Here is a 26,557-nt window from a genome sequence, read left to right on the forward strand (position 1 = left end):
TCTGGCCTACACCCCAGTTCTTCTAGGCATAAATAAATAAATAAATCTCTTAAAAAAAAAAAAAAACAAAATACAGTCATGGTGGCGGCGGCAGTGTTGTTATAAAGTGGAGCCAATAGTTTAATGAACCTCATCTACACATCACCCTCATCTTCAACTATCAATGGCTTTCATATAAGGTAAATTTTTCAATTCAGCTGCTTCTTATTTGGAAGCCTTTTTAAAAAAAACAGGGCCTCCCTGGTGGTGTAATGGGTTAGGCATAGCACTATGAAGCTATTCGCAGCCTCTGCAGCACCAGTTCAACCCCTGGCTGGGGAAGGAGCAACCCACATGGTGCAGCAGACCCCTCTTGACTCCCCTGCTGCTCCCCTCAGCAGCATATTTCAGTCAGTCTGCCTGTTCTGTTCCCCACTCTGTCTCTGGTGAATCCTCTCACCCCCCACATCTCTGGCCTGTACCCCAGCTCTTGTATACATAAATAAACAAATCTTAAAAGAATAAAATAAAAACAAAGTTCTAGTTAGAGCTAAACATAGAATACAAGTTTAATATTCTATTTTTCCAGTGCCAAGAATCCAGGGAAAGGCATGGGCAAAGGAGTACCCTCCCATCCCTCTAATCCCCGCAGCCCCAATGCTCCGCACTCCCCCACCGCATCCCTCTACCGACCTCCCCCTTCCCCCAACCCCCCTCCCTCCTACCCCCCTAGTTCTCTCCTCTAGCAGGTGAGTAGCCTGGGAACGGGTTGGTTCAGACGTGCGGGACCTTGGCGGAGGGCCGAAAGCCAAGGGCAGGGTCGCAGGAGCTGCCCCCAGGCCGAGGGCGCGCGGGCTAGAGCGCAGTGTCGGACGCAGGCTCCTGCGGCGCCCCCTCGCGGGAGTAGAACTCCTCGATCACGCTCTGGGGGATGCGCTTCAGCATCTCCTTGGGAAAGATGCGCAGCAGCTTCCAGCCCAGATCCAGCGACTCAAACACGGAACGGTTCTCGTAGGGGCCTGGGACAGAGCAGGACCGTTAAGAGTGTGTGTGTGCAGAGAACCAGGTGACAGTGTTACTCCCTGGCCTCCCCCAACGCGCCTCACCCTGGTTGATGAAGTTCTTCTCAAACTTCTGCAGGAATTCCAAGTACAGCAGGTCCTCCGAAGTGAGCGCCTCCTCGCCCACCACTGCCTTCATGGCCTGCACGTCCTTCCCGATGGCGTAGCAGGCATACTTGGGGGGGGGGGGAGCAAATCCAGATAGGGCTCAAACCTCTAACTTCTGAAACCAGCTTATCTCAGGCCCCTGGGTCCTCTCCTCTTACCAGCTGGTTAGAGACATCTCCATGGTCCTTTCTTGTCATTCCCTCCCCAATGGCAGACTTCATCAGCCTCGACAGGGAAGGGAGCACGTTGATGGGGGGGTAGATCTGGGGGAGCAGAAGAAGGGAATAGCAGACAACAGGACCCCAATTTTCCTTTCCTTCCAGCCACACTGCTTCCCCTCCTCCTATGGTTCTCAAAGTCTCTCCCTTATCCTACAGAGAAGTCCACCCTCCTTTATCTCCCCCACTTTTTTCTCTTAATTTTCAAAAAATATTTATTTATTTATTTATGCAAGCACTGGGTACAGTTTGTGCGCCATGTGGGACCTTCACCAGCGGCCGGGGATCAAACTGGCACTGCAGAGGCTGTGGGCAGCTTTGCAGCCCAGTGCTCAACCGCTGCCCTGCCAGGGGAGGCCCTATCTCCCCCACTCTTAAGTGTCTTCACATGTTCGAAACAGAAGAGCAGAGGAGGGAGATGACATGAGGTTAATGAAAGGCTTGTCATTCCACAATTTTTCTTTGGACAAAAACCAGGTTGAAGCTTATCAGTTAATAGATGCAAAGAAAGAGGGTCTCCCCGGTGGCGCAGCGGTTGAGCGCTGGGTTGTGAGGCTGCCCGCACCTCTGCAGCGCCGGTTCGATCCCCGGCTGCTCCCGGCCACCGGAGGAGGGTCCCACATGGCGCGCAGACCTCTCCTGCCACCCGCTGCTCCCCTCAGCAGTGTACTTCGGTCCTTCTGCCTGCTCTGCTCCCTGCTCTGGCTCTGGTGAATTCTCTCACCCTCCCGTGCTTCTGACTGTACCCAGTGCTTGTATAAATAAATAATAAAATCTTTAAAAAAAAAATAGATGCAAAGAAAGAACCAGTTGAACCAAGAGGAAAAAGCCATAATGGTTGGTTACCTTTATTTTTTTAAAAGATTTATTTTTATTTATACAATAGCTGGGGTACAAGCCAGAGGTGTGGGAGGGTGAGAAGATTCACCACAGGCAGAGTAGGGAGCAGAACAGGCAGACAGACCAAAAGCACAGCTGAGGGGAGCAGTGGGCACAACAGGAGAGATCTGCCTCACCATGTGGAAATCTCCCTGGCCAGCTGGGAATTGAACCAGTGCTGCAGAGGCTGTGGACAGCATCACAGTGCTGTGCTCAACCTGCTGTGCCACCGGGGAGGCCAGATTGGTTGCCTTTAACTTATGGATGGGACACACATTTTTAAACCTATTGGCACATTAGTCACCATGTATTTGTGTCAGTACTGGTTCCTGTTCACTAAAGTAAATTACTGGAAAGTGAAGAGAAATGCTACTTATTATCTACTGTCTGATTTCTATATCCCAACTTATATTATCTTCCATAATGCAGCTGTGTGACAAGTATTATTATCCCCATTTTACAAGAGGAACCCTAGGATCAGAGAGATGAAATTATTTTCTCAACGTCCACAAGCAGGTAAGCTGGATTTTACCCAAACCAGTTTTCTGTCTGTGAACCACACAGCTTCCTGAGGGTGAGCTCTTATTTGGGGTTAACCTTGCCTGGTATTTGTATGTAGGGAACAGGAAGTAGTGAGGAAGGGAACAGTACCTGTCTGTTATGAAGCTGTCTGTCCACGTAGATCTGTCCCTCTGTGATGAAGCCCGTAAGGTCTGGGATGGGGTGGGTGATATCTACAAGGAAATGCACTGACCTCAGTGTACATGGGGTCCAGGTCTTTACCCACTCAGGACCATCTGGGTTCTATTCTTGCGGGGGTGATAGGGCTGGGTGGGGGCAAGGAAAGGACTCATCTGCACCGATGGAGGACTTGCATTACTGCGTATCTATGCAAAGCATGGGCTGGGAAGGGACGGCAGGGGGCTGTGAGGGCAGTGGACAGTTAGAGGCTCACCATCATTGGGCATGGTAAGGATGGGGATCTGAGTGATGGAGCCACCCCGGCCCTCCACGCGGCCAGCCCGCTCATAGATGGTGGCCAGGTCTGTGTACATGTATCCTGGGAAGCCCCGGCGCCCAGGCACCTCCTCTCTGGCAGCTGAGACCTGCAATATCCATTAGTCATTGGGGTAGGGAAGGAGGGAGAGGCTGAGCTAAGGAAGAATGTGTGTGTGGGGGGGGATTCCAAGATTATGTGAGAAGTGGGTGGGGGCAGGAGCATGGCCAAGTTGCAACTGTGCCTTGGAGCTCATGGGGGTGGCTAGGCCTGGGTGGATGACTCTGGGGTACAGGGGTAAGGGAGAGGCGGGGATGAGCCTGCTACTGTGCCAACCATCTCACCTCTCTCAAGGCCTCTGCGTAGGAACTCATGTCAGTCAGTATGACCAGCACATGCTTCTCACACTGGTAGGCAAGGAATTCAGCAGTGGTCAGTGCCAGGCGTGGGGTGATAATCCGTTCAATCCTGCAGGTACAGCCAATGTTTAGAAAGCCTTATAGCCCCGCCTTGTGTTTGGTTTGGCCCCAGAGTTGAGTAGAGAGTGAACTGGGAAGCCACTCTGTGCGTAGCAGCAAAGGGGTGGAGAGGAGCCTCAGTTCCCAGCCTCCCTGAGTCAGGGCTGAGGTTCCCGAGATGGGCACTCAGCAAAGTCCAGCACTTCCCCTCCCTCTGTCCAAGGTGGGAAAGGGGACAGAGGCTGGGGCTGAGGGGACTTGAGTGACTGTGAGGCAGACAGGGCCAGGAGTCTGATAAGGATGCCCATGGCCTGTTCTGTGGGCAGAAGGCATATGGAAGGCAGGAAGGTCGGGATTGTGCTCCTTCTTCCCCAGAGCAGGCTGCTAGGACCAGCTGGAGCACTCCCACTCCATGTCCTCCAGATCCATTGTGGCTGCTGCTCTCACTCCTCTCCAGCACAGTCACTCCTACGTCCCTTCTTCTGGCCCCAGGCGCTTCCAGTCCTGGGCTCTGTACCTGGGGGGGTTTCCTTTGGAGATGTCACTGCAGCCTCCAGAATTCTGTTACCTACATTGTTTATATCCAGGACCTCAATACCCAGGATGGCTTATTAGAATTTTAATTCAGGTTTTCCACCTGACCCCAGATTTAAACTCACATTTCCTAAACTTTGAAGATGGCAGTTTTTCTAAACCAAAGGTTTAGGGAACTACCTCTTTAGTGGTGACTTTATATAAGTGACTTGAGTGTTGGGAAGAGCAGAGGCGCTACAGGCAGCAAGGGTGGGGGTGGGGATTAGGGCCTGGCTCCTCCGTATCTCCATGGGCTAGCTCTATACCTTAGCCCAGGCTCAGTGTCCTCACGTGCACAACAAAGGGATGTCCTCCCAGCCAAGGCTGCAGTCCTCAGTTGCCCCTGAGTCCTGGCACTCTGGGGCTCGCTGTCTGCAGGCAGCATAGGCATCAGGGAAGGGCTTACGTTGGGTCGTTGGCCAAATTCAGGAAGAGGCAGACGTTCCCCATGGTACCATTCTGCTCAAAGTCAGACTTGAAGAATCTGGCCGTCTCCATGTTTACCTGGACACACAGCAGGGATGGCTAAAGATGGGCCCTGTGGCCTGATGGTGGGGTCCCGGGCCCCTCCCATGTCTTCTCAGTAACATACTGGCTGGCTGGGTAATAGCCACTGGGAGTGAAGGCACCACAGCCACTGGGGTCACCCAGGGCTGGAGAGGACAGGGGCTGGGTTTGTCCCTCAGTCTCACAGACCTCCAAAGAGATTCATATTTCTACAGGTTAAGTTCTTCTCAGAGTATCCCCACCTCTCCCTGGTTCCTCTGAGGGTCCCCTGGCACCCATTCCCAAAGCTCGCTTGTCTCCCCAAACTCCCTGGCTCCCTCCTCTTCTAGGCTATGCTGGCTCATCTTATAGCTCCCATGACCTTTGGGGTGCTTGAGGGACATACTGCCCTGGTATGTCCACCCTCTCCCACCCATGGAAACTGGATTCTGGTAGCTTCTCAAGAAAGGCTGTGCCTCCACCAACAGATAGGCCATGCAAGGGGCAAGGAGACCAAGCTACTCACCCACTGGGCAGGATTTGCCAAGCTTACCCCCATGGCTGCAAAGACAATGGCAAAGTTGTCATCATGGTAATCCAGCACAGTCTTGGACTTCTTCACCAGCCCAGCCTGGCGGCAGATCTGGGCAGCGATCTGGGGTAGAACAGGGTGGGAAGGAGATGAGCACCTGCCCCACTGAGCACCATCCAGGAGGATGGATGGAGCAATTTCCAGTCCATTCTCCTGCTGAGGCCTTTGGTGGGAGGGATCCAGGAAAGCGAAAGGGCTACAACCTTTGTACAGCTAGGTTCTATGGCCATTCTCAGGGGGTGGGCCAGCTTGTCCTGTGGCTACTAAGGGGCCATGGGTGCCTGTCATGAAGAGCAGGGCACAGTAACAGTTTCAAAGAGCAACCACCTCAGGCTGGTTTGGGGCTACTTGGTCCTTCAGAAGCTCCCAAGTCTCCCCCACCCCTGCTTGATGGGGGTTTATCTGGGCACAGAACTGCTCTAGGTCTGCGGTGTATGTACCCAACACACAGCTCCAGTGTTTATATGTGTAGGGGGCACTTACACCCCCTAATCATCTGATCACTTCAAGGCTGTGTGCTGGGGGACATCTGGGAGTGGCCATGGAGCTGGTATGTGTGTACAGAGCATCCAGAAACCTGGTCACACCAGCTGCTTTAAGAGGAACTGGGCTGTAGGAACCTGCACAGGGAAGCTAATAGCCCCTCATGGGACTGACATGAGGGGTGTTCACTTGGTGCAGGGAGTAAAGAATCAGTGCCGTCACCTCAGCTCAGCAGGACTTTCAACACTGGGAGAGCCAGGGACGCTATCGGAGCCAATGAGTGCCACACTCACTTGGACAGAGGCTGGAACTGCCGGGGACACTGAAGTCTTGTGCAGCCTTATGTCCCTGAGCTGCTGGAGGACAACTGCCAGTCTGCATGCTGGTGACTCCAACGTGGCCAGCCCTTGCCAGCTCAGCGCGGGACACCCTTTCAGCTGGTCCACTGGCCCTCATCTCTGCTCTGTCCCTCCCCTTTGGCCATGCCTGCAGGTCCCTCCCACAGACCTCACCTCATTGTGGGGGAGCCCAGCAGCTGAGAAGATGGGGATCTTCTGTCCACGGGCAATACTGTTCATCACATCGATGGGAGAGATGCCTGTCTGGATCATCTCCTCTGGGTAGATGCGGTCGTGGGGGTTGATGGGTTGGCCTGGGAGAGCACGATCATGGACCTATGCTCAAGAGTTCAAGTCCTTCCCTGCCCTCCACCAACCCTGCTCCAGACTCTAGAGCAGCACCATTGCACAGAATTTTCTGGGGTGATGGAAATATGTGCCTGTTATGGTAACCCCAGACATGGCTGTTGAGCACATGGAATGTGGTTTTGAGATGAAATTTTGTTTCATTTGAATTAATTTGTGTCTAAATAGCCACATGTCCAGTACTCCCTTGAAGGGTGTGGCCCCAGAGCACTGGAAGTGGCAGGCAGGTGGGATTCCCAGCACCAGGACAGGACCCTCCTCGTGACCCATGGGTGATGTGTAGGATTTGGAGGATGTGAGGGACGCTCAGGGACCTCCTGTCTGAAGAGCTGTGTGTTCTGTGACTTGCCTGCACTTGCTGTGTGGGTCCGTGGTGTGTCTTCAGTAAACTGAGAGGGCTGGGGGACTCAGGGAGGTCTTCCACTTGTGTGGGGGAGAGCCTGGGAGAGGCTGTGTCTGTCTCTGCGAGTTGGCCCACCAGCTCTCAGGAAGGCAGGACAGTGTGGGTCTAGAGGCATGCTTGGAACTCTGCACAGTGATGGATTTTATAGAACTGGACATGAAGTGCTGATGGTAACATGTAGGGCTTGTAGCAGATTTGAGAACAAAAAGTCCTTTTCTGAACTCATGGCACATCTTAAGTGCTCTGGACAACCGGCCTGGCCTTTGTCCGGGGCTGAACTTCCAAGGGCCAGGTGGCAGGTAGGGACTGGGGTGGGGAAGGTCAGTGGAGGCTGGTTCTCAGGCAGTCCTGAGCCTCTGTTCACTTACCGTTGATATCCAGGAAATCTTCCGCCATGACTACTGGCCCCTTGTCAATGGGTTTGCCCGAGCCATTGAAAACACGACCTGGAGGTGGGCAAAGAGATGTTGGACAATGTCCAGGACAGCCCTGTGTCTCTCGCTGCTGCTCTCACTCCTCACCACCAGCCCCCCACATCCTGATTGCCCTGTGTCCCCTTATCCCTCAGTATCCCCAGAAAGCTTACTACAGTGACTGTCTCCTGGCAGGGGGAGTGCTTTCCTCCTTTCCCATAAACTTTTACATGCAAGGTCTTGACTGTAATGGAGGACAATGACTGTAATGGAGAGTTTAGGTTTGGGAAGACAATAGTGCAGGTATGGCGGATTTGGGGGGAAAATGAGGGAACGTGCAGTCCTTTTCAGCCTGACCCCAAAAAGATGGCTACCATCTGTGCTGCCAGCTTAGTGAAACTGTCTTCCCCACTCACTGAGCACCTGTCATGTGTCAGGGCCTGTGTTTCAGGGGTTGGGGGCCCAGGATTCAAGACAACCTCTGGCCTGAAAGAGCTGACAAGAAGGCAGACATGTAAGCTGGCAGAGACTATGCAGTGTAATAAATACTCCTCAGGGAGGCTGTGCCAAGATAACAGAGAGGCACCCCATCCCTGCTGCTCCCGCACCCCTCACCCAGCATGTCCTCTGACACAGGAGTCCGCAGGATATCCCCTGTGAATTCGCAGGTGGTCTTCTGGGAATCTATCCCAGAGGTCCCCTCAAACACCTAGGAGAACAAGAGGTGAGTTACTCTAACACAACGTTTGCTGCAGAGAACGGACCTCTTTCCAGATACTCTTGGCGCTCAGCTCTGGCCCAAGTACTCTTAAAGAAATAGGACATTTCCTGCCACCGGGGCTTATAAGTGTGGGGACTTTGGAGCCATTCGTTTATTCTTGACTTACCTGGACAATTGCCTTGGTCCCAGCCACCTCTAGCACTTGCCCACTCCTCTGAGTGCCGTCGGGGAGAGTGAAGTTGACGATCTCTGCATACTGGGCGAACTAACAGGAGAGGAAAGCAGTCAGTGACAGAGACCACAGGGGGCCTCTAGGTCCCCCTACCCCCACTCCAGTCTCAAGTCTCTGTCTCCTCTCTTGTGCTCACTCAAGGAAGCTCACTTGAAGGTCTAGGAAGAAGGAAGTTTGAATTCATGGGTATACATGGATGGGTAGAGGTGCTGAAAGCAGGAAGAGCTGGATTCAGAATGGAAGTTCTGATGCCTAGAAGCTGTGTGCTTCTGTGGGAGTTACTTAATGTCTCTCTGAATCTTATTTTCTTTATCTTTAAAAGGGAGCTTATAATATCTACTTCACAGGGCTGCTGGGTGGAGGAAATGAAATAATATATACAAAGTCACAGCTGTGCCGAGCACTTCACAAGACTCAATAAAATGCAGCAGCTTTCATTGCTGTTTAGGTTTCCTCGGTGGCACAGTGATCCCTGCCCCAGGGACCAATGGTGAGCACACTGGCAGACTGCTCTCCTGAACACCAGGGACCAGGGCAGCCCTTCCCTAGCCAGGGGCTGGGGTCCATTCACATGTTGTCCTCTCAGACAATGACTCCTTGAACATTAGAGGAAATCAAAGCTGAAATGAGAGCTCAAATAGAAAAGAATGAAAAGGACACCATTTTGTGCCATGACTTGTAGAACACAGCACGCTGTAAAATGTTTTTTTTGATCAAAGTAGGTTAAAAATAAATTAACAAAAAATTAGAAAAACTTCATACATTGGAAATTGAAAGTATTCTAAATAGCGAAGAACTTATAATCAGAAATAGCAAACTTTTAGTATTAACTGATAATGAGATGTTATAGTTATAAACAAATATATTTAGTAAAAATTTTTCTTAAGAAAAATATAGCTCTATTTACAAGGAAAAAGAAATTCCAAAAAAATTAGAAAGGACAGAAATCTTTTAAGCAGAAAGTAAATATAGAGAACAGCAACAAAACCAAATTGGTTTTTGAAAAGCAAAACCCTGGCAACATTAAGAAAATAGAAAAGACAAACAAATAATTTCTGGAATAAAAAAGTCAAATTAGCTATACTAATGATAATATTAAAAAGATAATAAAAATTATAAACAACTTTGTGTAACATAGTTCTGAGCTAAACGAAACCAAGAGTCTTGGCAGAATACAACTTAGACCAAAATAATTAAAAGCAAAATAGAAGTCCAGATCATTCTATCATCTTTAAGACATTGAATTAATTGCCTAAATTCTTTTCTTAAAGAAAAAACAGTCTGAGAAAATTTACCAACGAGTTCTAACAATCAAGGAACAAAGAATCAGAACTCTTACTTAAATGCGTAAAATCACTGGAGGAGAGGGGATGATCGTTTTTGAGGGAAGCATAACCTTGATATCAAAAAGAGATAACTATAGGCAATATAACTTATGCACATAGATTAAAAAATCCTTAACAAAGTACTATCAAACCAATGTATAGTAAAACTAAGTTACAAGCCAACCAAATAAAAAAGAGGATAATTACATACACAAAGAAAAATTAAAAACATGAAGTTGGGCTTAATCTAGAAATTCAAGTTTAATCTAACGAGATAATCTGTTAATATAATTTAGATTGTTAATGTGTTAAATGATAAAAAACACCTGTGATCATTTAAAAATCTTTTCTAAGGATTTTAAAAATCTTTTAAAAACCTATCCCCAATTAAAAACAAAGAACAAAACTACTCTTTGAAAACAGAATAGAAGGGAAATTCCTTAATCCTAGAGTAATCTTAAGAAACCTACAGATAATATCAAACTCAATGTTATAATGCAGAAAACATCCCTTTAAAATCAGCAGCAAAACAACACCTGTTATTGTCATCCTATTCAGCACTGCACTGAAGGACCTAGTCAAAGTAATAAGATGAAGAGAAAATAAGGATTAGAAAAAAAACTAAACTATTAAAACTACAAAATGGAAAACTCCCAAATTCTATAAAGTATTATCTCCCCCAAAACTATAGACCAATTTCTTACAAATACAGATGTAGAAATTATAAATAAATCATGTGCATTAAATAAATAAACATGACCAAGTAGGATTTATTACAAGAATACAACCAATGTCAATCAATAATGATATCAATATTTAATATCATAATTCATAACAGGGAGTGTGTCAACATAAATGAAAAGATCCTCCCCTTGGATTATGTAAATAGAAACCAAAAAGTCTGTTGATAAAAATTGGCAGCTGTCTGTAATACAATTCTATGTAAAAGAGCAATGTTGGGCATCCTCTTGAACACAGCAAGGCTTACCCAAACCAACATCAACTTGCTTCTAAATGGTGAAATGAGGGCCTCCCTGGTGGTGTAAGGGGTTAAGCACAGCACTCAGCACTGTGAAGCTATCCACAGCCTCTGCAGTACGAGCTCCATCCAGGCTGGCCAGGGAGAAACCCACATGGCATGGCAGACATCTCCTGTCTCGCCCGCTGCTCCCCTCAGCAGTGTACTTCAGTCAGTCTTCCTGTTCTGTTCCCCGCTCTGTCTCTGGTGGATCCTCTCACCCTCCTGCAATTCTGTCCTGTACCCCAGTTCTTGTATTTATGCATGTATGTATGTATAAATAAATAAATAACCAAAAAAAAAAAAAAAGAAAGGCTATGAAAATGTTCCATATTATAAGAAGCTAAACAGACAAGATGATTAAATGCAGTGCCTGACCCTAGCCTGGATGCTATACTAGAAGGGAAAATACTCTAAGGGATTTTAAATCATCTGATAACTGGGATTAAATGATAGATTTTAGATTAAATTATCAGTAAATTTACAAAATTGCTATCTTTGCTGTGGTTATGTAAGAGGATAGCCTTATTCTTTGGAACTGCACTCTGGATAACTGGCCCTCAAAAGTTCTAGAAAAAATTATGCATACATGGAGCAAATGACAGAACAAATGGGAGAAAATGCTGATGGGTAGATGGATAGTCCTTGTACTAGTTTCCCCTTTTTTGCAACTTTTTATCATTTTTTTAAAGATTTATTTATTCATGTATACAAGAACCGGGGTACAGGCCAGAGGCGCGGGAGGGTGAGAGGATTCACCAGAGACAGAGCAGGGAACAGAACAGGCAGATTGACTGAAATACACTGCTGAGGGGAGCAGCGGGTGACACAGGAGAGGTCTGCCATGCCATCTGGGTATCTCCCTGGCCGGCCAGGATCAAACCCTTGCTGCAGAGGCTGCAGACAGCTTCACAGTGCTGCGCTCAACCGCCTGCGCCATTAGGGAGGCCCTTTTTAAAAAAAAATAATTTTTTAATAAAATTGTTTCAAACTAAAAATTAAAGTTAAAATGTGTCAATGGAAAAAAAGACATAATTCCCCTTATTTGCAGATGATATTGTATATCTAGAAAAACACAAAGGTTTTCTTTTAAAGAAATGTAAGAAACAAGGATTTGTTAGATAATTGGATTGCATATAAGATAAATATATAAAAATCAATCTATCCCAGCAATAAGAAGAGGAAATGGAAGAAAACATTCCATTCCTGATGTGGCCATTCACATCAGGCCAACACATAAAATTTCTAGAAATAAACTATTTCTTCTGGAATGTAATGATTTTGTAGTTCTTATACTTGAACTAAGAAACAGAACCCAGGTGTTATAGGACTATAATAGAACAAATGTGAATCAGCTCATGAGAGAAAAAAAGAATTTATTGCAAATGGTGCTAACATAATTGGATATCTATTTAGATGATACCCATATCATAAACAAATATATTCTAGACATATAAAGCATTTAAATATACACTAAAATAAACAAGTACACTAGAAGAGTATGTCTTCGTTCTTCCAGAATGATCCAGTTAAAAGCCAGATAGGACAGATGTCTTTATGTAAGACAAGAAATTCAAAGCCATAGGAAAATCATTGAAGTGTTTGACTATATTATTGAATGAAAATGCATTTAAAAATATGCACTTTGAACTAACAATTCTGTTTGGAGGGGGATATATCCTACAATAACAAAGGCATGGTGTAAAAGAGATATATATCACTGTAACTGTAATCACACAATCTGGAAACACACTGAATATCTATCAACAATGGTACTGTCAATAAATCCTGGTACACCCACACCAAAACCTATTATGTTGCTATCAGAAAGGAGTAAGATTCAGACATGTTCGTAGGGAGGAAAGCCTGGTATGTGTCAAGAAACTAACACCAACGTGAACCCATAACATGCTCATATAATCAGGTTCATGGTTCTCTCAGGAGGCTAGGAATGAAGAGGTTACTTAACTTTATAGTCTTTTCTTTGAAGCTTCACCAGTACCAAAAGCATGGGGGGGTTCTTGGTAATTACCATGTAATAATTTGGTTCAGCACAGAGCAAGCCTCACCATTATTACTATCTTTCTACTCCCCAAACTAGGAAACTTAAGTGCTTGGGGATAGGGGCCCATCTTTCAGTTCCCCATCTTGGTGTGATGTGGCAGTGCAATTCAGGAGGGGGGGGTCACTTCCCCGGGGCACCCCTGCTGAGACAGGAGGCTCTGCAGCTTTCTGAGGGAAGCTCTGGCTTGGGCCCAGGGCTGCCTGCGGCCACAGCCGCCAGCTGTCTCTCAAGCTGCTGCGTGTTGGGGTCTTGGTGTCTCCATCTGTAAGATGAGGGTGTCTGAGCCCAGGGCTCTAGGATAGGGCTCCCGCGGCGAAGGGGCGTGGCTCAGTCTGCCCACAAAGCCCCGTGTGTGGCTAACCCTTCACAGACAGGCCCAGTAGGTGGTCTGGGGCTGGACTGCAGCCATGGCGCTGGGGAGTGGGCTCCCGCGGATGCCAGATGTGTCCAGAGGGGCTCTGGCTTGACTCCTCCTGGTTCTGTGAAGAGGATGCTAGGAGGACACCTCAGTCTCCCCCAAACCATCTCCCCGCCTTGCAGAGTGAGATGCTTGGCAGGGAGGGCTCACGCAGAGCTATGCTCTGAGGCTGGCGGAGCGGCTCACCTCTTTGGCTTTTCGATCACAAGAGGGAGCCCAAGAGCAACGACCTCGAGGTTTGGGGAATCGGTTAAATACCAGCGCTGACATTTTGGTTCTGTGCGGGCTTGTGCGTCTCCGAGGCCGCACTGGCCTCGCTTGGGGAGCTGTTGGCGAGCTGCTAACCTCAGAGGGAAAATTGCTGGATTCAACCTCAAGGGGTGAATCGCAGAAAACAAACCAGAATGGGCCCCAAAGTGGTCAGGCAGTGGAACCAATACAAACGTGGCAGAGGGTAATAAAGAAGGATCATTTATAATGCGGGTGAAGGTGGGGGGGGTACATGGAGAGTGGAGTGGACGAGGTGCAGTGTGTTCCTGAAAGATGAAATCAGCGAAAATGAACTTGAAAGAGCAGAGTTTGCAGTGAGACAAGAGCAAGGACGATCAGACCATCACACTCAGGCTTTGAGGGTGTAGTCTGGAATCATTTAGGGAGAACCTGCCAGGCTCTGTGTGAACAGGCCTTAGTTATTTGTTGGGGGCAGGGTGGTTCTGGCCCGTTAAGCTGTGAGTGCTGTAGGAGGAATCCAGGGAGAGCAATGAGTTTATACTCAAAGGAGTCCTATTTCCCTGCTGTGTGTGAAGCGCACTTATTGTCAACTCCCTCTGTTGCTTGCTTAGAGTGCGGCAGGCAGCAGATGGGTCAGGGCAGCTCCTCTTCTCTGCTGAGGATTCACCTGAGTTCTCAGTCAGCACACAGGGGAGCTGCTGTCCACTCAGGACCTCTCCTGCAAAGTCCAGGGCAGTTTGGGAGTTAATGCACCTGCTTCTGAAACCTTTCTCTTAAAGAGAAAGGTTTTCTCTTTAAGAATTTTGGGAGCAGTCACAGACATTTGGAACCAAGTAAGGCTGATAAAGTGAATGCTTATGCCACATCTCAAATATTAATTGGATCAAACCACCAGCACTGGGAGAACATCTAGTGCAGAACCAAAGTGTGGTTCTGGGCCCAGCAGCATCCCCTGGGAACTGGGTAGAAATGCAGATTCTTGGGGGCCTCCCTGGTGGCACAAGGGGTTAAGCACCACACTATGAAACAATCCGCAGCCTCTGCAGCGCGAGTTCAATCCTCGGCCAGCCAGGAAGCAACCCACATGGCGCAGCAGACCTCTCCTACCTCACCCGCTGCTCCCCTCAGCAGTGTACTCATCCCCTACACCTCAGGGCTGTACCCCAGCTCTTGTGTGCATAAATAAATAAATCTTTTTTTTTTTTTAAAAAGCATCCTCTTTAAAAAAAAAAAAAAAAGAAAGAAATGCAGATACTTCGGCCTCAGCCCAGATCTGTGAAATCCAAGCTTTGGGGTGGGGCCCAAAGAATCCCTCAGGGGATTCTGATGAATCCTCAACTTTAAGAGTCAGTGCTCTAGTGAACTCTTTCTAGAATATTCCAGTAGGTGGATATCAGATATCCAGGCTTTCGTTAATGCTTGCACAATCTCTGTGTGTGTGAATATGCTTTGGTGAGATCAGAACCAGGGTGTGGGTATTGAATGATCCAAAAGTTCGATTCTACACTCTACAAATCAGGCGTTAACCTTTTCTGGGTTACAGACTTGGGGAAATCAGATAACATTATGGAAACTACATCTAGAAAAATACACAGGCACCTGCATATATACCTCAAATGTTGGCATGAAAATTCAAAGATCTTATTCCCTGGACTAAGAACCCTTGTTCTGCATAAAATTCATCCCCCCAAATATTTTTCCACTTGAGGATGGAAGGAGGCAAAACTACCTATAATACAATGTGGACAGAAGATGGCGATGTGGAGACAGAATTGTGGTATTTTGCCTGAGCAACTCTAGAACAAAGAAAGGAGTGTGAGAACGTGGCCAGGGGTGCACCAAGGTTTCTGCTCCATCTACTGATCTCATGAGACTGTAAACAATTGATTCATCTCCTTTCATCTGCTAGCTTAGGGTTCTCTTAGTGTCTCTATTATCCAGTTATTCTGTTCTGCAAGCTACAGATGCAGACCCATAGGTCTAGGGGTCTAGGTCCAATTTCCTAGTGCCTAACAGCTGAGAAAAGGGATGACTGCAGATGGACTGACACTCCCCAATGTACTGGTCGGTCCTGTATAGAGTGACAGTTACTGCAGAGACAGTGGTAGAGGTAAGCAGGGGGCAGGAGAGGGCACCAATTGTTTAATCAGGCGTATTAGCTTTCTGCACTCCAGGCAGAACTATTGCCAGCTATTCTCAAAGCGGAATAATAAAAGTACATTAATCTGATTTGATCCTCAACAAGTCTATTATCATTTAATAGATGAGGAAACTGGAATTTACAAGCCTAGATAGAAGGTTCTCAAACTTCAGATAGTATCAGATCACCAGGGGAGCTTGTAAAAACAGACTTCTAAGTCCAGAAGACTGTTTTTTGGAGTGGAGCCCAAGAATATGTATTTCCATCAAGTTTCAGCTTGGTACTGATGTGCTGATATAGGATGATGGGTAGCTCGTAGAAAGTGGGGGAGATTGATGGAACTGGGATTATACCTCAAGAAATCTGAGTCAGATGTACCCCAGTGCACACACACATGTATATTCTGCCAGCCTTCCTCCCGGGGCAGGCCCAATACGAGCTGTCAAACGATGATGCCTAGATGAACTTGGGATCAGCAATGAGTGGATCTGATTTCTTTAATGTAGTTGGCTCAGGTTCTGACAGGTCCATATTTAGTCAGGTGAACGCTTATTCATCTCATTTATTTACTCATCCTGCCTTTAAACAAACTATGAGCTTGGTGTTCAGGAAAAGCATGAGGCTCTCGGGTTAATAAAACACCACTCATGTCCAATAGGAGGGCACAGCCTGTGGAGGAGGGGGAGAGAGCCAAGCGGTGACCAGAAGTCTCCACTGATGATGCCAACAGAACAGTACACAAGGCCAAGGGGCTGGGAGAAGCTTCCAGGAGAAAGTGACCTCTCAACTAACTAGTCCAGGGGAAGAATCAGAGGGAGGGGCTGGAGAAGACAGTCAAATGGTGGCTCCCTGCGGGAAGGTGTAGGTTTCTGAGAGGTGACTAGGCAGTGATGAAGCTTGAGGGAGGAAAAGCACGCAGGGACCTGACAGAATGTGGGGTGTGGAGGGTAAGTGCACTGGGAAGTCCTGAGTGAGTTTGAAGCCAGAAATGACCTGGAGTGAGTTTGAAGCAGGAGGTGAGGCATCTGGCTGCAGGGTGTGTGAGGGTGGGGCGGCTCCAGAGTGAGGGCCCAAAGGTCATGGTCATAATAAGGTGGGATGACAGGGGAACAGAACTAACAGGTTGGGGTTCAGGAAGGAGTCCAGGCTGGCTCTCAGGTTTCCAGTCTGCTCAGCCGGGGGTAAGGTGAGAGTTTGGAAAGTGGAATTGGTTGGGGGAAGAGGCAGCAGAGTGACAGTGATACCTCTGCAGGACTCTTGATGCCTCAAGATGCCCAACGCCAGGACTCAGAACACGGCCATTGCCTTCCTTAGTCCTGCAGCCCCTGCAGGTACTGAGTAGCCCACACTCTACTTTTTCTGTGAGGCCACTGCTCTTCCTGTCTACAGTGCTGGTTCCCAGGTTAAGCTATTCCCAAGGCCTTAGGAAGCCATCATGCTTTGGAAGGGTGTGCTGGCATAGGTCTGACACGGGCCTCCTCTTTCCCTTCAAAAGACTTTGGAGAGTGGTGGGTGAGAGCCTGGCCTTGGAAGGGTCCACACAAGTGTTGTGTGGATGGAAGAAAAGGCACAGTTGCCCCATCCTGTTCCTTTGGTTGGAGAAGCAGGTTTCCCAGGGCCCAGAGGGGCCTCCCCACTGAAAAGGCAGTAAAGAGGTAGTTGGGGTGACAGCTGGGAGCTTGGATGTGGGGTGGGTGACAGGAAATTGGAAAGCACAGGGAGGTCATCTAGGAGCTGGGCAATGTGGAAGGAATCCTGCTGGGGGATGGAAATCCTGGGTTGTGACCTTGGGCCTGGGAAAAAGAGAAAGGGTCTTACCTTGACCTGATCTAGCACCACCAGGGGCCCGTTGACGCTGCACACCGTCCGGTAGGCTGGAGGAGGGAAGAGGTAGGTGAGGATCTCCTACCCCGACACCAGACAGACAGACAGACAGACAGACACACACACACACACACACACACACACACACACAGAGGCATCCTTTCTTCCCTCCCTCTACACACCATCCCCACCCCTTCCCCAGCCTGGGCCATCAGGGTCATTAGCTGTGACAGGCCAGCCACCATTGCTGTAAGGGTCATGCCCCTGTCCACAGGGACCCCTGCTGCCTTGGACACCTGCAGGAGGCTGGGGGAGGGCCAGGGCCAGGGCAGAGGCCCCTCGGGGTTCTGCCCTCCCAAGCTGCAGAGGCCTTTTCTGTCCCTGAGATGGCTTCCCCTAGGCCCTCAGCCCCCAAATCCCTCCCCTCAGATTCATTTTCCAAGTGCTCCTGGCCCCCAACTATGGCCAGGAATTGCCCTCCACCAGCACTGATCAAGCAGTGTGTGTGTGTATTGGGGAAGGGGTGTGAGCATTGATGAGAAGAGCCAGCCGGCACCCCTCTTCCCACCACTCTCTGCTCTGCCTCCAGGCCCTACCAGGGAGGCTCCCAGACTTCCCAGGCCCACTGGGTGCAGGGAGGGGTGGGTATGGAGAGAAATAGGGGAGAGAGAGCTACAAGGAAGGAGGAATAAGCAGAATGCTAAGACTCACAAATGGGAAGGTGAGATCAGCTAATAGGGAGAAATGGGTTAGGTGTAAAGAAATATGTCCTGGGGCCTCCCTGGTAGCTCAAGGGGTTAAGATGCAGCACTATGAAGCAATCCACAACCACTGCAGCACAAGTTCAATCCCCAGCCAGGGAGGTGACCCACATGGCACAACAGACCTCTCCTGACTCACCCGCTGCTCCCTCAGCAGTGTAATTCAGTAGATCTGCCTGTTCTGCTCCCCACCCTGTCTCTGATGATGCTCTCAAACCCCCCACCCCGACATCTCTGACCTGTACCCCAGCTCTTGTATGCATAAATAAATAAATAAATATCATTTTTTTTTTTTTTTTTTTAATATTTCCTAACTTCAGTGTTGGAGGCCCCGTAGAAGAAGCCATGAGCCAGCAGACAGGAAGCCTACTTTGGTTCTCTAGGGCTAGCTGAGGGACCCTGGACCATCCTCAAATCCTGAGATACACAGCGCTCACAGGTGAAAGGACCCCAGAGGGAAGAGAGATTCAGCCTTCCTTCCTTTCAACAGGTGAAGAGAGTGGGGTTCAGGAGGGTGAAGATTGGCCTAGGTCACACAGCTTATCTGTGGCAGATGGGGTTGCACCCCACTTGTGCTTTCCATCAGAAACCCCAATGGCTCCCAGCCCACTTACCCTCATGCCTCCAGGCAAACCTGGCCAAGCCACCCAAACAGGAGAAACTAAGACCCTCCCAGTCTAGAGATCAGTGGTTAAATGCCTTCTTTCTTTCTGATGGTAGTTTCTTTCACCAGGATGTGAGCCAGGAAGACAGGGCACAGTGATCCCGGTGAGGATGTTAGGAAGGTTCTTCCAAGCTTAAGGCTATCAGAAAAACTCGAGAACAGGGGCCATACTGAGGAGGAAAATTCTTGGACTTGGTCCTGGAGTAGGAGACCCCCTCAATACCCTCCCCCTACTTCCTACCTTCAAATCTACAGAACTATGCCCCCCCCCACCCCAGCTGTACTCCTTCACTGTCTATAGAGGACATGTACCCTTTCCATCTTAGGCCAGTCCCTCCCAGGCACTAGGAACAGGTGCTAGAGCTGACTGCCCCTGGGGCGACTGTCTATCAAGTCTTTCCTGCAAGCAAGCATCCCCGATCTTAAAAACTGCTCCTGCCTTCTCCAGCTGCTGCTTTCACAGCCCGGCTTCTCACAAGCACAGCTTTAGGGTGCTCTCCCTTCCACCTTCTTTCCACAGCTCACCCTCTCCATCTGGTTTCCCTCTGACCACCTCTAGCCCCTCCACTGCTGAATCCAAAGAGACTGGAGGACGTGGACAAGCCCAGGTATCCCCTCCTCTGCAGGTCTCGGAGGCCCGCTGGCACTTCCCAGCCCTCTTTCTGCTCTGGCTAGAGGCCTTTGATTGTTGGAGGCCCTCATAGATGGGACCTGGCTCTTGACTTGTCGCTCTCCTGACAGGGAATGATCTGCTTCCCTACCTTTCTTCAAACAGGAGCTGCCAGAGGCCTCCAGGTATGAGGCTAGGCAAACGGAGGTGCAAATAAACATGAAGCCTAATTTTAAAAGGGGGGATAGAGAAAAAGAATCTAACCACAAACTCCAGTAGCTCCTGTGAAGGTACAGCGCAGAGTGGGCACGGGAGAACAGAGCGGAGGCCCAGGCTGAGTGCTCATGGAGGAAGCCCAAGGTCAAGGGGAGTCAGCCAGACAACCCCAGAAAGCTCTGCAGAGAGCACCTATATCCAGCCTGAGGGCTTACACTTCTGGCTCCTGCCTCTCCTGTGAAGACAGAGGGTGGAAGGGATGGAAAGAGGCTAAGAGAGGTCCGAGGTGTAGGAAAACCCTAACCAGGAAGGGAGGGCAGATACTGGGGTGTCACCTGCTCCCTCCGCTAAGAAATGTAAGAACATCGTGGCACAGCAACCCCGCCCTCCCCCTTCCCCACCCCCATGCACTTTTATCAGTTTGTCTGGATGGCTAGAACCCAGTGGAACAGGGGAGCTGATGAGCCCAGCGGCAAGGGGAGGAAATGGATTGTGAGAACAGGGTATAAGCAAGGAGGGTGCCGTGTTTTTAAAAGGAAAGAGCTGGCATCCAGCTGGCCCAGGCCCTGGAGAGAAAAGACCAGACCTGCCAAAAGGACTCAGATGGCAGAAAAAAGAGACAGGGTAGGTGGGCCCCACTGGAGGGGGGGTGAGGGAGAGGAGAGGGTAGAGGCAAAGTCCACAAAGCCCCAGGGAATCATTTCCAGTTTAAATCTTCAACTTCTTGAAACTTCATAGCCTGTGCCCCCCATTTCACAGCTCTGGCCCACAACTCTGCCTTGGGGGGTGATGAGCACACAGGAAGGGGAATGAAGTTGGTGGTGGGCACAAAGAGAGGGACTGATTCACCCAACACCTCCCCAGCCCCCAAGGATGAGGGGCTGGTATGGGGGGGGGCTGGGGGCAAAGTGCTTGCCCATGCTCATTCAGGACCCCTGGGCTACCAGCTTCCCAGGCCTCTTTCCTCCAGCCCAGGCCAGGGGACAACCAGCATGAGGTGTGAGTCACCAGCCTCATTGTCCGCCACCTTCACAGGCTTTTAGCCAGCAAGGTACCTAGTTCTGGGCAGGCTTCATAAAGTTTCTGATGAATGTATTGTTTCTTAGCCTGGACCCTTCAGGTTCAGCATCTGGCTATTCATGTCCTTCAAGGATTGCCTCGCTCTTGACTGGCCATTGAGACTGTTACAGGGCAGGGAGAGGGGCAGCCCAAACCCCGCAAACCTGCCTATTCTATATAGGGTTCTGCCATCCGCTGCATCAACACAAAACATGAGACTTTAATGGGAAGGAACTTTAATACAATTAGGAAACAATACAGGAAAGGCAAAAAATCTAGTTTCTAAATCAAGCACCCAAAGTTACCCGTTCCCTCGTGGGTAAAACTCCATCCAAATGGGATTGGCCCAGAGCAAGGCCCCAAAGCCTGCCACAAGTCTGAAACATCTTCCAGTGGGGACCCACAAAAAAGGGTCAGAAACAACAAGACAAGCTCGGAAGGAAAAGAGCAAAATCAAAATCAAGATAAAAGCTGCCATTGTCTCCTCCCCATGGGTCTCACCCACATCTGTGTCACCCAGTCCACGACCAAAAGACAAGCGCAGTTTCTTCACATGTCTCTAGACTCCATGCGCCTCCTCCAGGTCTCTTTCTGGCTCCATCCTGTTTCCATCCTCAGTCTCCTCTGCAGCTTCTTCTCTCCCAGCTCAGCTCCACCCTCCCTTGGGTGGGGCAGGAAACCTGGAACCTCCCCCTTTCCTGGGGACCACCCTGTTACAAGACCTCTGGGTCCTCTCTCCCCTCTGAAGTCCCATTGTGCTACAGGGTGGCACCCTGGTGGCCAACTCAGTCTCCAGATACTCTGTTCCTTAACCAAATAGCTTGTTTCTCCCCTCAAACTAGGACTCTGTGTCTCCCCTTGAAAGGGAACTGCTAAGAAAAAGAAATCTTTCCCTGCTAAAGAGTCATAGACCTGGAAATGTAAAGTAAATAATAAGTTTGCTTCCTTAATAAGCATATCTAAGCAAGGTCTAGCAGCCTGCTAGGCTGATCCATCTCCCAGGCCATCCTGGAAGGTCTGTGCCCTGACCCTTTTCCTGTGTCAAGAATTTGTATGCTAACTAACCAACTTTATCAATGTAAAGAGGTTGTGTATAAAAGAAACTCTTTGTCTCTAGACCAGTGCTCAGACCTTATGGGACTACCCAGGTCTGAGACCTCATGCATGAGTAATAAAGCTTCCTGGCCTCACCATTCCTGAAGTACCGCTTGTTCTTCCCCTGCCTGGGTAAAAGGCTAGAATTTATTTCTGCAACACCCTGTCAGACTAGGCTATCTTTTCCTAGGGTTGGACATAGTCAAGGTCGTGGCTAAGCATCAACAGTGTCCTTGACTGGAAGCCAGGCCTTTAGTTGGTACCCACCCAACTCTGATTGTGTCCATTGCATGGAGTGGCAGAGTGAGGCCTAGGTAGTCGACTGATTCCTCCTAGAGCACACCACGCAAGAATCAGGACAGTATCCTGTGGCACTCATGGATTACAACCCCTATCACAGTCTCTGGACAAGTCTCTATCCCAGAACCAGGGAAGGCTGGAGGGAGGGCTGGAGGGTGGACCTTAGGATCCCTCAGGGGCATTCCCTCAGTAGAGCTTGCTGAAACTTTGCACACACTCCCTCCAGCTGCTCAGTCCACCCCCCTCCTTTGTCCTAGCTGACACTTTGGGTTGCACTTTGGGCTGTAGGCTGATGGAGCCCCTCCTGAGCCCCTCCTCCTCCTGGCCTTCCCTGGTCAAAGGCTCAGCAGGGTTCCTTGCAGCCCACTAATTAGGGCGGCCCAGCCACACCTGCAGCGTCCTGGGAGCAGGCTGAGTCAGATTCACCCATGCGTGAGACCAGGGTGGGGGCAAGCTGGGGGCAGCAGGTCCTGCACCTCCTTCCTGATCCCTGCCCACCCCACTAGAGGGATTAGGGGAGGAAGGGCAGGGACTGGAAACTTGAATTCTTAAAATCAGCCCCCAAGATCCTGCCTGTTAAGAGGAGCTCGGTGTCACCTCCCTGGCTTTTCAATGGTGGAAACTGAGGCAGGTGACAAACTCAGCGCTTTGGCACTCAAACCCCTGGATGAGCTCACCTGGCTCCATCTCTCCAGCCTGGGCTGCCAGCAAGCTGGGCTACCTTCCCTCCCTGCCCCTCCCCAATCCCAGCCAGCATCTTTGGCTCCACTTGAGACAAAGCCTCCTCGCCCAACTCTAGTTCCAACTTGGGGAGCAACTCTAGTTCCAAGGGAGGCAGGAGAGAATCCCCTCCCCCAGGGTAGATATTACTAGGGTATACTTGCTATCCCGACTCTACCCCATCCCCTCCTTTCAGGTCCATCCCCCTCCTTCAGCCACTGCTGGGAAATCACCCTCTCGCCTCGGCTCTTTGTCCAACTCCTCCAGGAAGGTTTCTAAACTCACCCTCTGGGCCAGGAGCCAGCTGCTCCTGTCCCCTGGCCCTCCACCTCAAACCCCCACCACCCCTTGGGCCCCAGTTCTCCTTTTAAGGTCTGTCTCTGCACTAAATTAGAATCTTTGGTAGAATGCAAAAAGAACACAGAGTAGAAAGTAGCAGCTGGAGGCCCCCCAGGTAAATCCAACCCTCCCTGGCCCCACCCTAATCCACCCCCCCCCCCCCAGGGAGAAACCCCTCGGGCACCTGAGGAGGAAGGTGGAGAATTGGAGCAGCTGCAGAGGAATCCTGCCTGCCCTGGGGCGGCAGGGTGTCAGGACTGGGCCTGGGCTGGCCCCTGTGTATATCCTATAAGGAGGCTGGTGTGCAGCAAAAAGCAAGCACCTTAATGTAGAGGGGCTCCCTGGTATTGACCCTTATTTATGAGCAAGCTGTTGGATGCAAACCCGTTTGCCTGGATGGGGAACATGGGGCAACGCTACCGCTAGGTTCTAGCCAGAGTCAGATTTCCATGTTTCCCTCTGCCAGAGCTTGTTGACTATAAATAAGGGGCTTTCTAGGAGGAGACTGCCGGGGGAGGGGGGGGGGGGAGTTGCTGTGGTGAGCTCGTACCCTGTGGGCTCCCAGGGAGGGGAGGAGGAAAGCAGAACAAACAGGTCTGGCTCTGGACCCCTCACCACTCAAGCACCCCAGCAGTTCATCTGTTGCACAGGAAGAAGGGGGTGGGAGGGGAGGAGGCAGCAGGGGTGGCTGTCACACGTGGCTGAACAAGTGTCACACAAGTGTGTTCAGTTCTCTGGACCAAAGTGGGGGGCGACTGTCACTGCTTATCTGGGCTTGGGTGACCCTAGCTTTGAAGTCTCACAACTGAGTAGAAGTGACAAAATAGAACTCACTTCAAAAGGGAGACCAGAAATGCAGTGAATACAAGGTGCTGGAGGGTTCCTACAGCTTTGCAGGAGGGGAGACTCTGCACCTCCACAGGGAAGGGCCTCCTTGATAAACCCAACCTGGCTCGCTTTCAGTTTCTCCAGAGCTGGAATGTACCCAGCCCCTCATGCCTGCCCCACCTGTTCCCATGTACCCCCAGGTCTGCTCATGCTGCGCTGGCTGTTCTCTGTGAGCAGCGCCCCACCACTCTAAGCCAGCTCTCTGAGGCCCTCTCACATCTCCTCCCCCACCTCCCCACATGCTGGACTTCATGTCTGCAGAGGGAGGGCATTTGGCTGCTTGGTCAGCTCGTCCCTGTACCCTCCTTCTTAGCAGCCTCTGGCTCTGCTTGGCTGGTGCCGGCCAAGCCGGTTTATTCCAGGGAACTGGGCTGTTTAGAATTTGAGAATTTAAGATTTCATCAGGCCAGAGAAAGTGTCCTTGGACAAGGAGAGAGGGGGGAAGGGGAAGAGCAAACTCCTTTCGGTTTGGGGCCTTTTGGGGGTCCTCTGCTGCGGACGGACGTCTGAATTTGGCCCACCCCTGTAAGGCAGGCTCTGCAGCCGCTCTGGGGACACCCTCTCTGAAGCCTACCGGGGAGCACTGTGGACACACATCTCACACCTTGCCCTCCCCCAACTGTTCAGACACAGATATGTGCCTTCACCCAAGCCACATGCCCACCCCTGCTGTCCCCACCAGCACACACACATTCACCTCACCCTATGTGTAAAAGCATGCATCACACATTTCCCCACTCTGACCACATGTGTGCATGTAACACACCCACACTCAAGCCCTCCCCTGGTTATACACAGAGGCCCTGCCCTGGGACACACCTGCCAGGGTGCCCACTGACATACTTACACAATGCCCTGCATTTCCCATCTTGAGAAAACAGACTGTTGCTCCTGCCTCCCCCCCAGAACCCTTGATCATACGTTTCCTCAAGCTGAGTGTCTGGTGCAGACACGAAAATTCTCCAGACACACACACATTGCCACAGGAGCATGCACATATGCACACCTTCGGGGGGAGCTGGGGGCTCCTCTGGACTTGGGGCCTTAGTACAGGGTTAGGGTGACAACAGGAAGGTTTCTGCAGCTACTGCAGTGCCCACTTCTCTGGGGTTGCCATGGCTGGGGATTCCCCCACCCTTAGGTTCAGAGTTGGCCCCTTGTCTGGGCAGTCCACTGCACCACTCCGCTGGACCTAGATCCCCAGGCCGCCCAGGTCTTGGGTCCTCTTTGTTCCCTGAGGTTAAGAAGCAGGGCTGGGGTTCCAGCAGCCACCCCAACCTCACCCGCTAAGGGTAGTACTCACTGACACGAGGGTGGGTGATGTAGTTTCTGGTGACCGCCTGCATGTGCTCTCGGGCTGCACCCAGGTCGCAGCCATTGCTGGGGAGCCCCTCAAGCCTACTGTCTACCCTCGTGGCCATAGCGAGGTCGCGGGCTTGGAGCTGAGTGTCTGAGTCCGCTGGCTGCTGCAGGGTAACCTCCAGCTGGAGCTGGAGAGAGCCGACAGACCTGCCCCAGTGGCCGCACCTCCCTCCCCCGCCTTCCTCCCGGAGTTGACAGTAAACAGGGAAACTCCTGCTCTGGAGCTCATCCAGATCTGGGAGGGGCCCTGCCCTAGGCCACAAGGGATCTGGAGGATAGGGGAGGGGAAGGGAGAGCAGGCTAAAGCTAGTTCTGGCTTTTGTCCTTGGCTGATCCTGGCCCCCAGCTTGCACTGCCTGTAAATCCTCCCCCTGGTACTGTGGGTGCTTCCACAGCCGGTGCCACTACAGAGCCAGCTCTTGGAGGCCCTCTCAGGTCTCCTCCCCTCCCCCCCACACACATCTTGGACCTCACTGCATCTCTTCCTGGGCTCCCCCATGCCCAGGTTCTGGTAGACTGTTCTCCTCAAATCTTCTCACTGTTCTCCAAGTCTGCCTTCACCCTGAACCCCTTTTCCTGACCATACGGGCTACTTCTTTCCCTGCACGTTTCCATTATCATCTTTTTTGGGACATCTTCTGAGGATCAATCTTGGGCCAGTTTCTTGCCCCCTCCTGTAGGAGCCCTCCAGCACCTGTATTCTCTGCACTTCTGGTCTCCTTTGTGACACCTTTTTCGTGAGTTCTTTTTTGTCACTTCTACTGAGTTGTGAGATTTCAAGTGCTCACCCTGTGTTTCCTCCCTCACACTTGGATCTTGGGTCTCATGCCTTCCTGTCTCCTAATATTGAGAGCAACCTGAGAACCAGAGCAGGGTCCATCTGAATTTAGGACCCTGTCTCACATTCCTGAGTTTCATCACCAGGGTCCCAGGGGCCCCCTGGCTCTGCATTTTCAGCAGGGGAGAAAGTACAAATGGAGAAATCCTCTCCATGCCCAGTGGCTCATGGGCTTGCCTTCTCCCAGGGTGGGGGAGTGTGGCACAGGTCTACAGAACAAGACAGGGTGGACAACCCACGGTCTGCCCAGGGCACCCCCATGTCTCATTCCAGACTTAGGATTTCTGGGCCTCTCTAAGCACATCCCCAAACTAATGGAGTGGGGGTGGAGTTGGGGGGGGCAGTAGAGGGAAGAGAGGGAGCATGGGTGTCTGTTG

General features: G+C 50.4%; 1 protein-coding gene across 1 annotated transcript; it reads right to left on the minus strand.

Annotated features, from left to right (window-relative positions):
• Positions 1-834: 834 nt before the first annotated feature.
• ATP6V1B1 (ATPase H+ transporting V1 subunit B1) lies at positions 835-25,401 on the minus strand (the record flags this gene model as incomplete). The annotated part of the gene is made up of 14 exons (XM_084235060.1): positions 835-998; positions 1,086-1,215; positions 1,307-1,411; positions 2,897-2,979; positions 3,201-3,351; positions 3,587-3,710; positions 4,680-4,777; positions 5,313-5,414; positions 6,347-6,486; positions 7,310-7,387; positions 7,970-8,063; positions 8,242-8,340; positions 17,323-17,378; positions 25,284-25,401. The coding sequence occupies 14 exons, from the start codon at positions 25,399-25,401 to the stop codon at positions 835-837; spliced, it is 1,542 nt and encodes a 513-aa protein (XP_084091186.1).
• Positions 25,402-26,557: the final 1,156 nt, after the last annotated feature.

This window comes from Talpa europaea, assembly GCF_964194135.1.
Source record: "Talpa europaea genome assembly, chromosome: 6".
Classification (NCBI taxonomy): domain Eukaryota; kingdom Metazoa; phylum Chordata; class Mammalia; order Eulipotyphla; family Talpidae; genus Talpa; species Talpa europaea.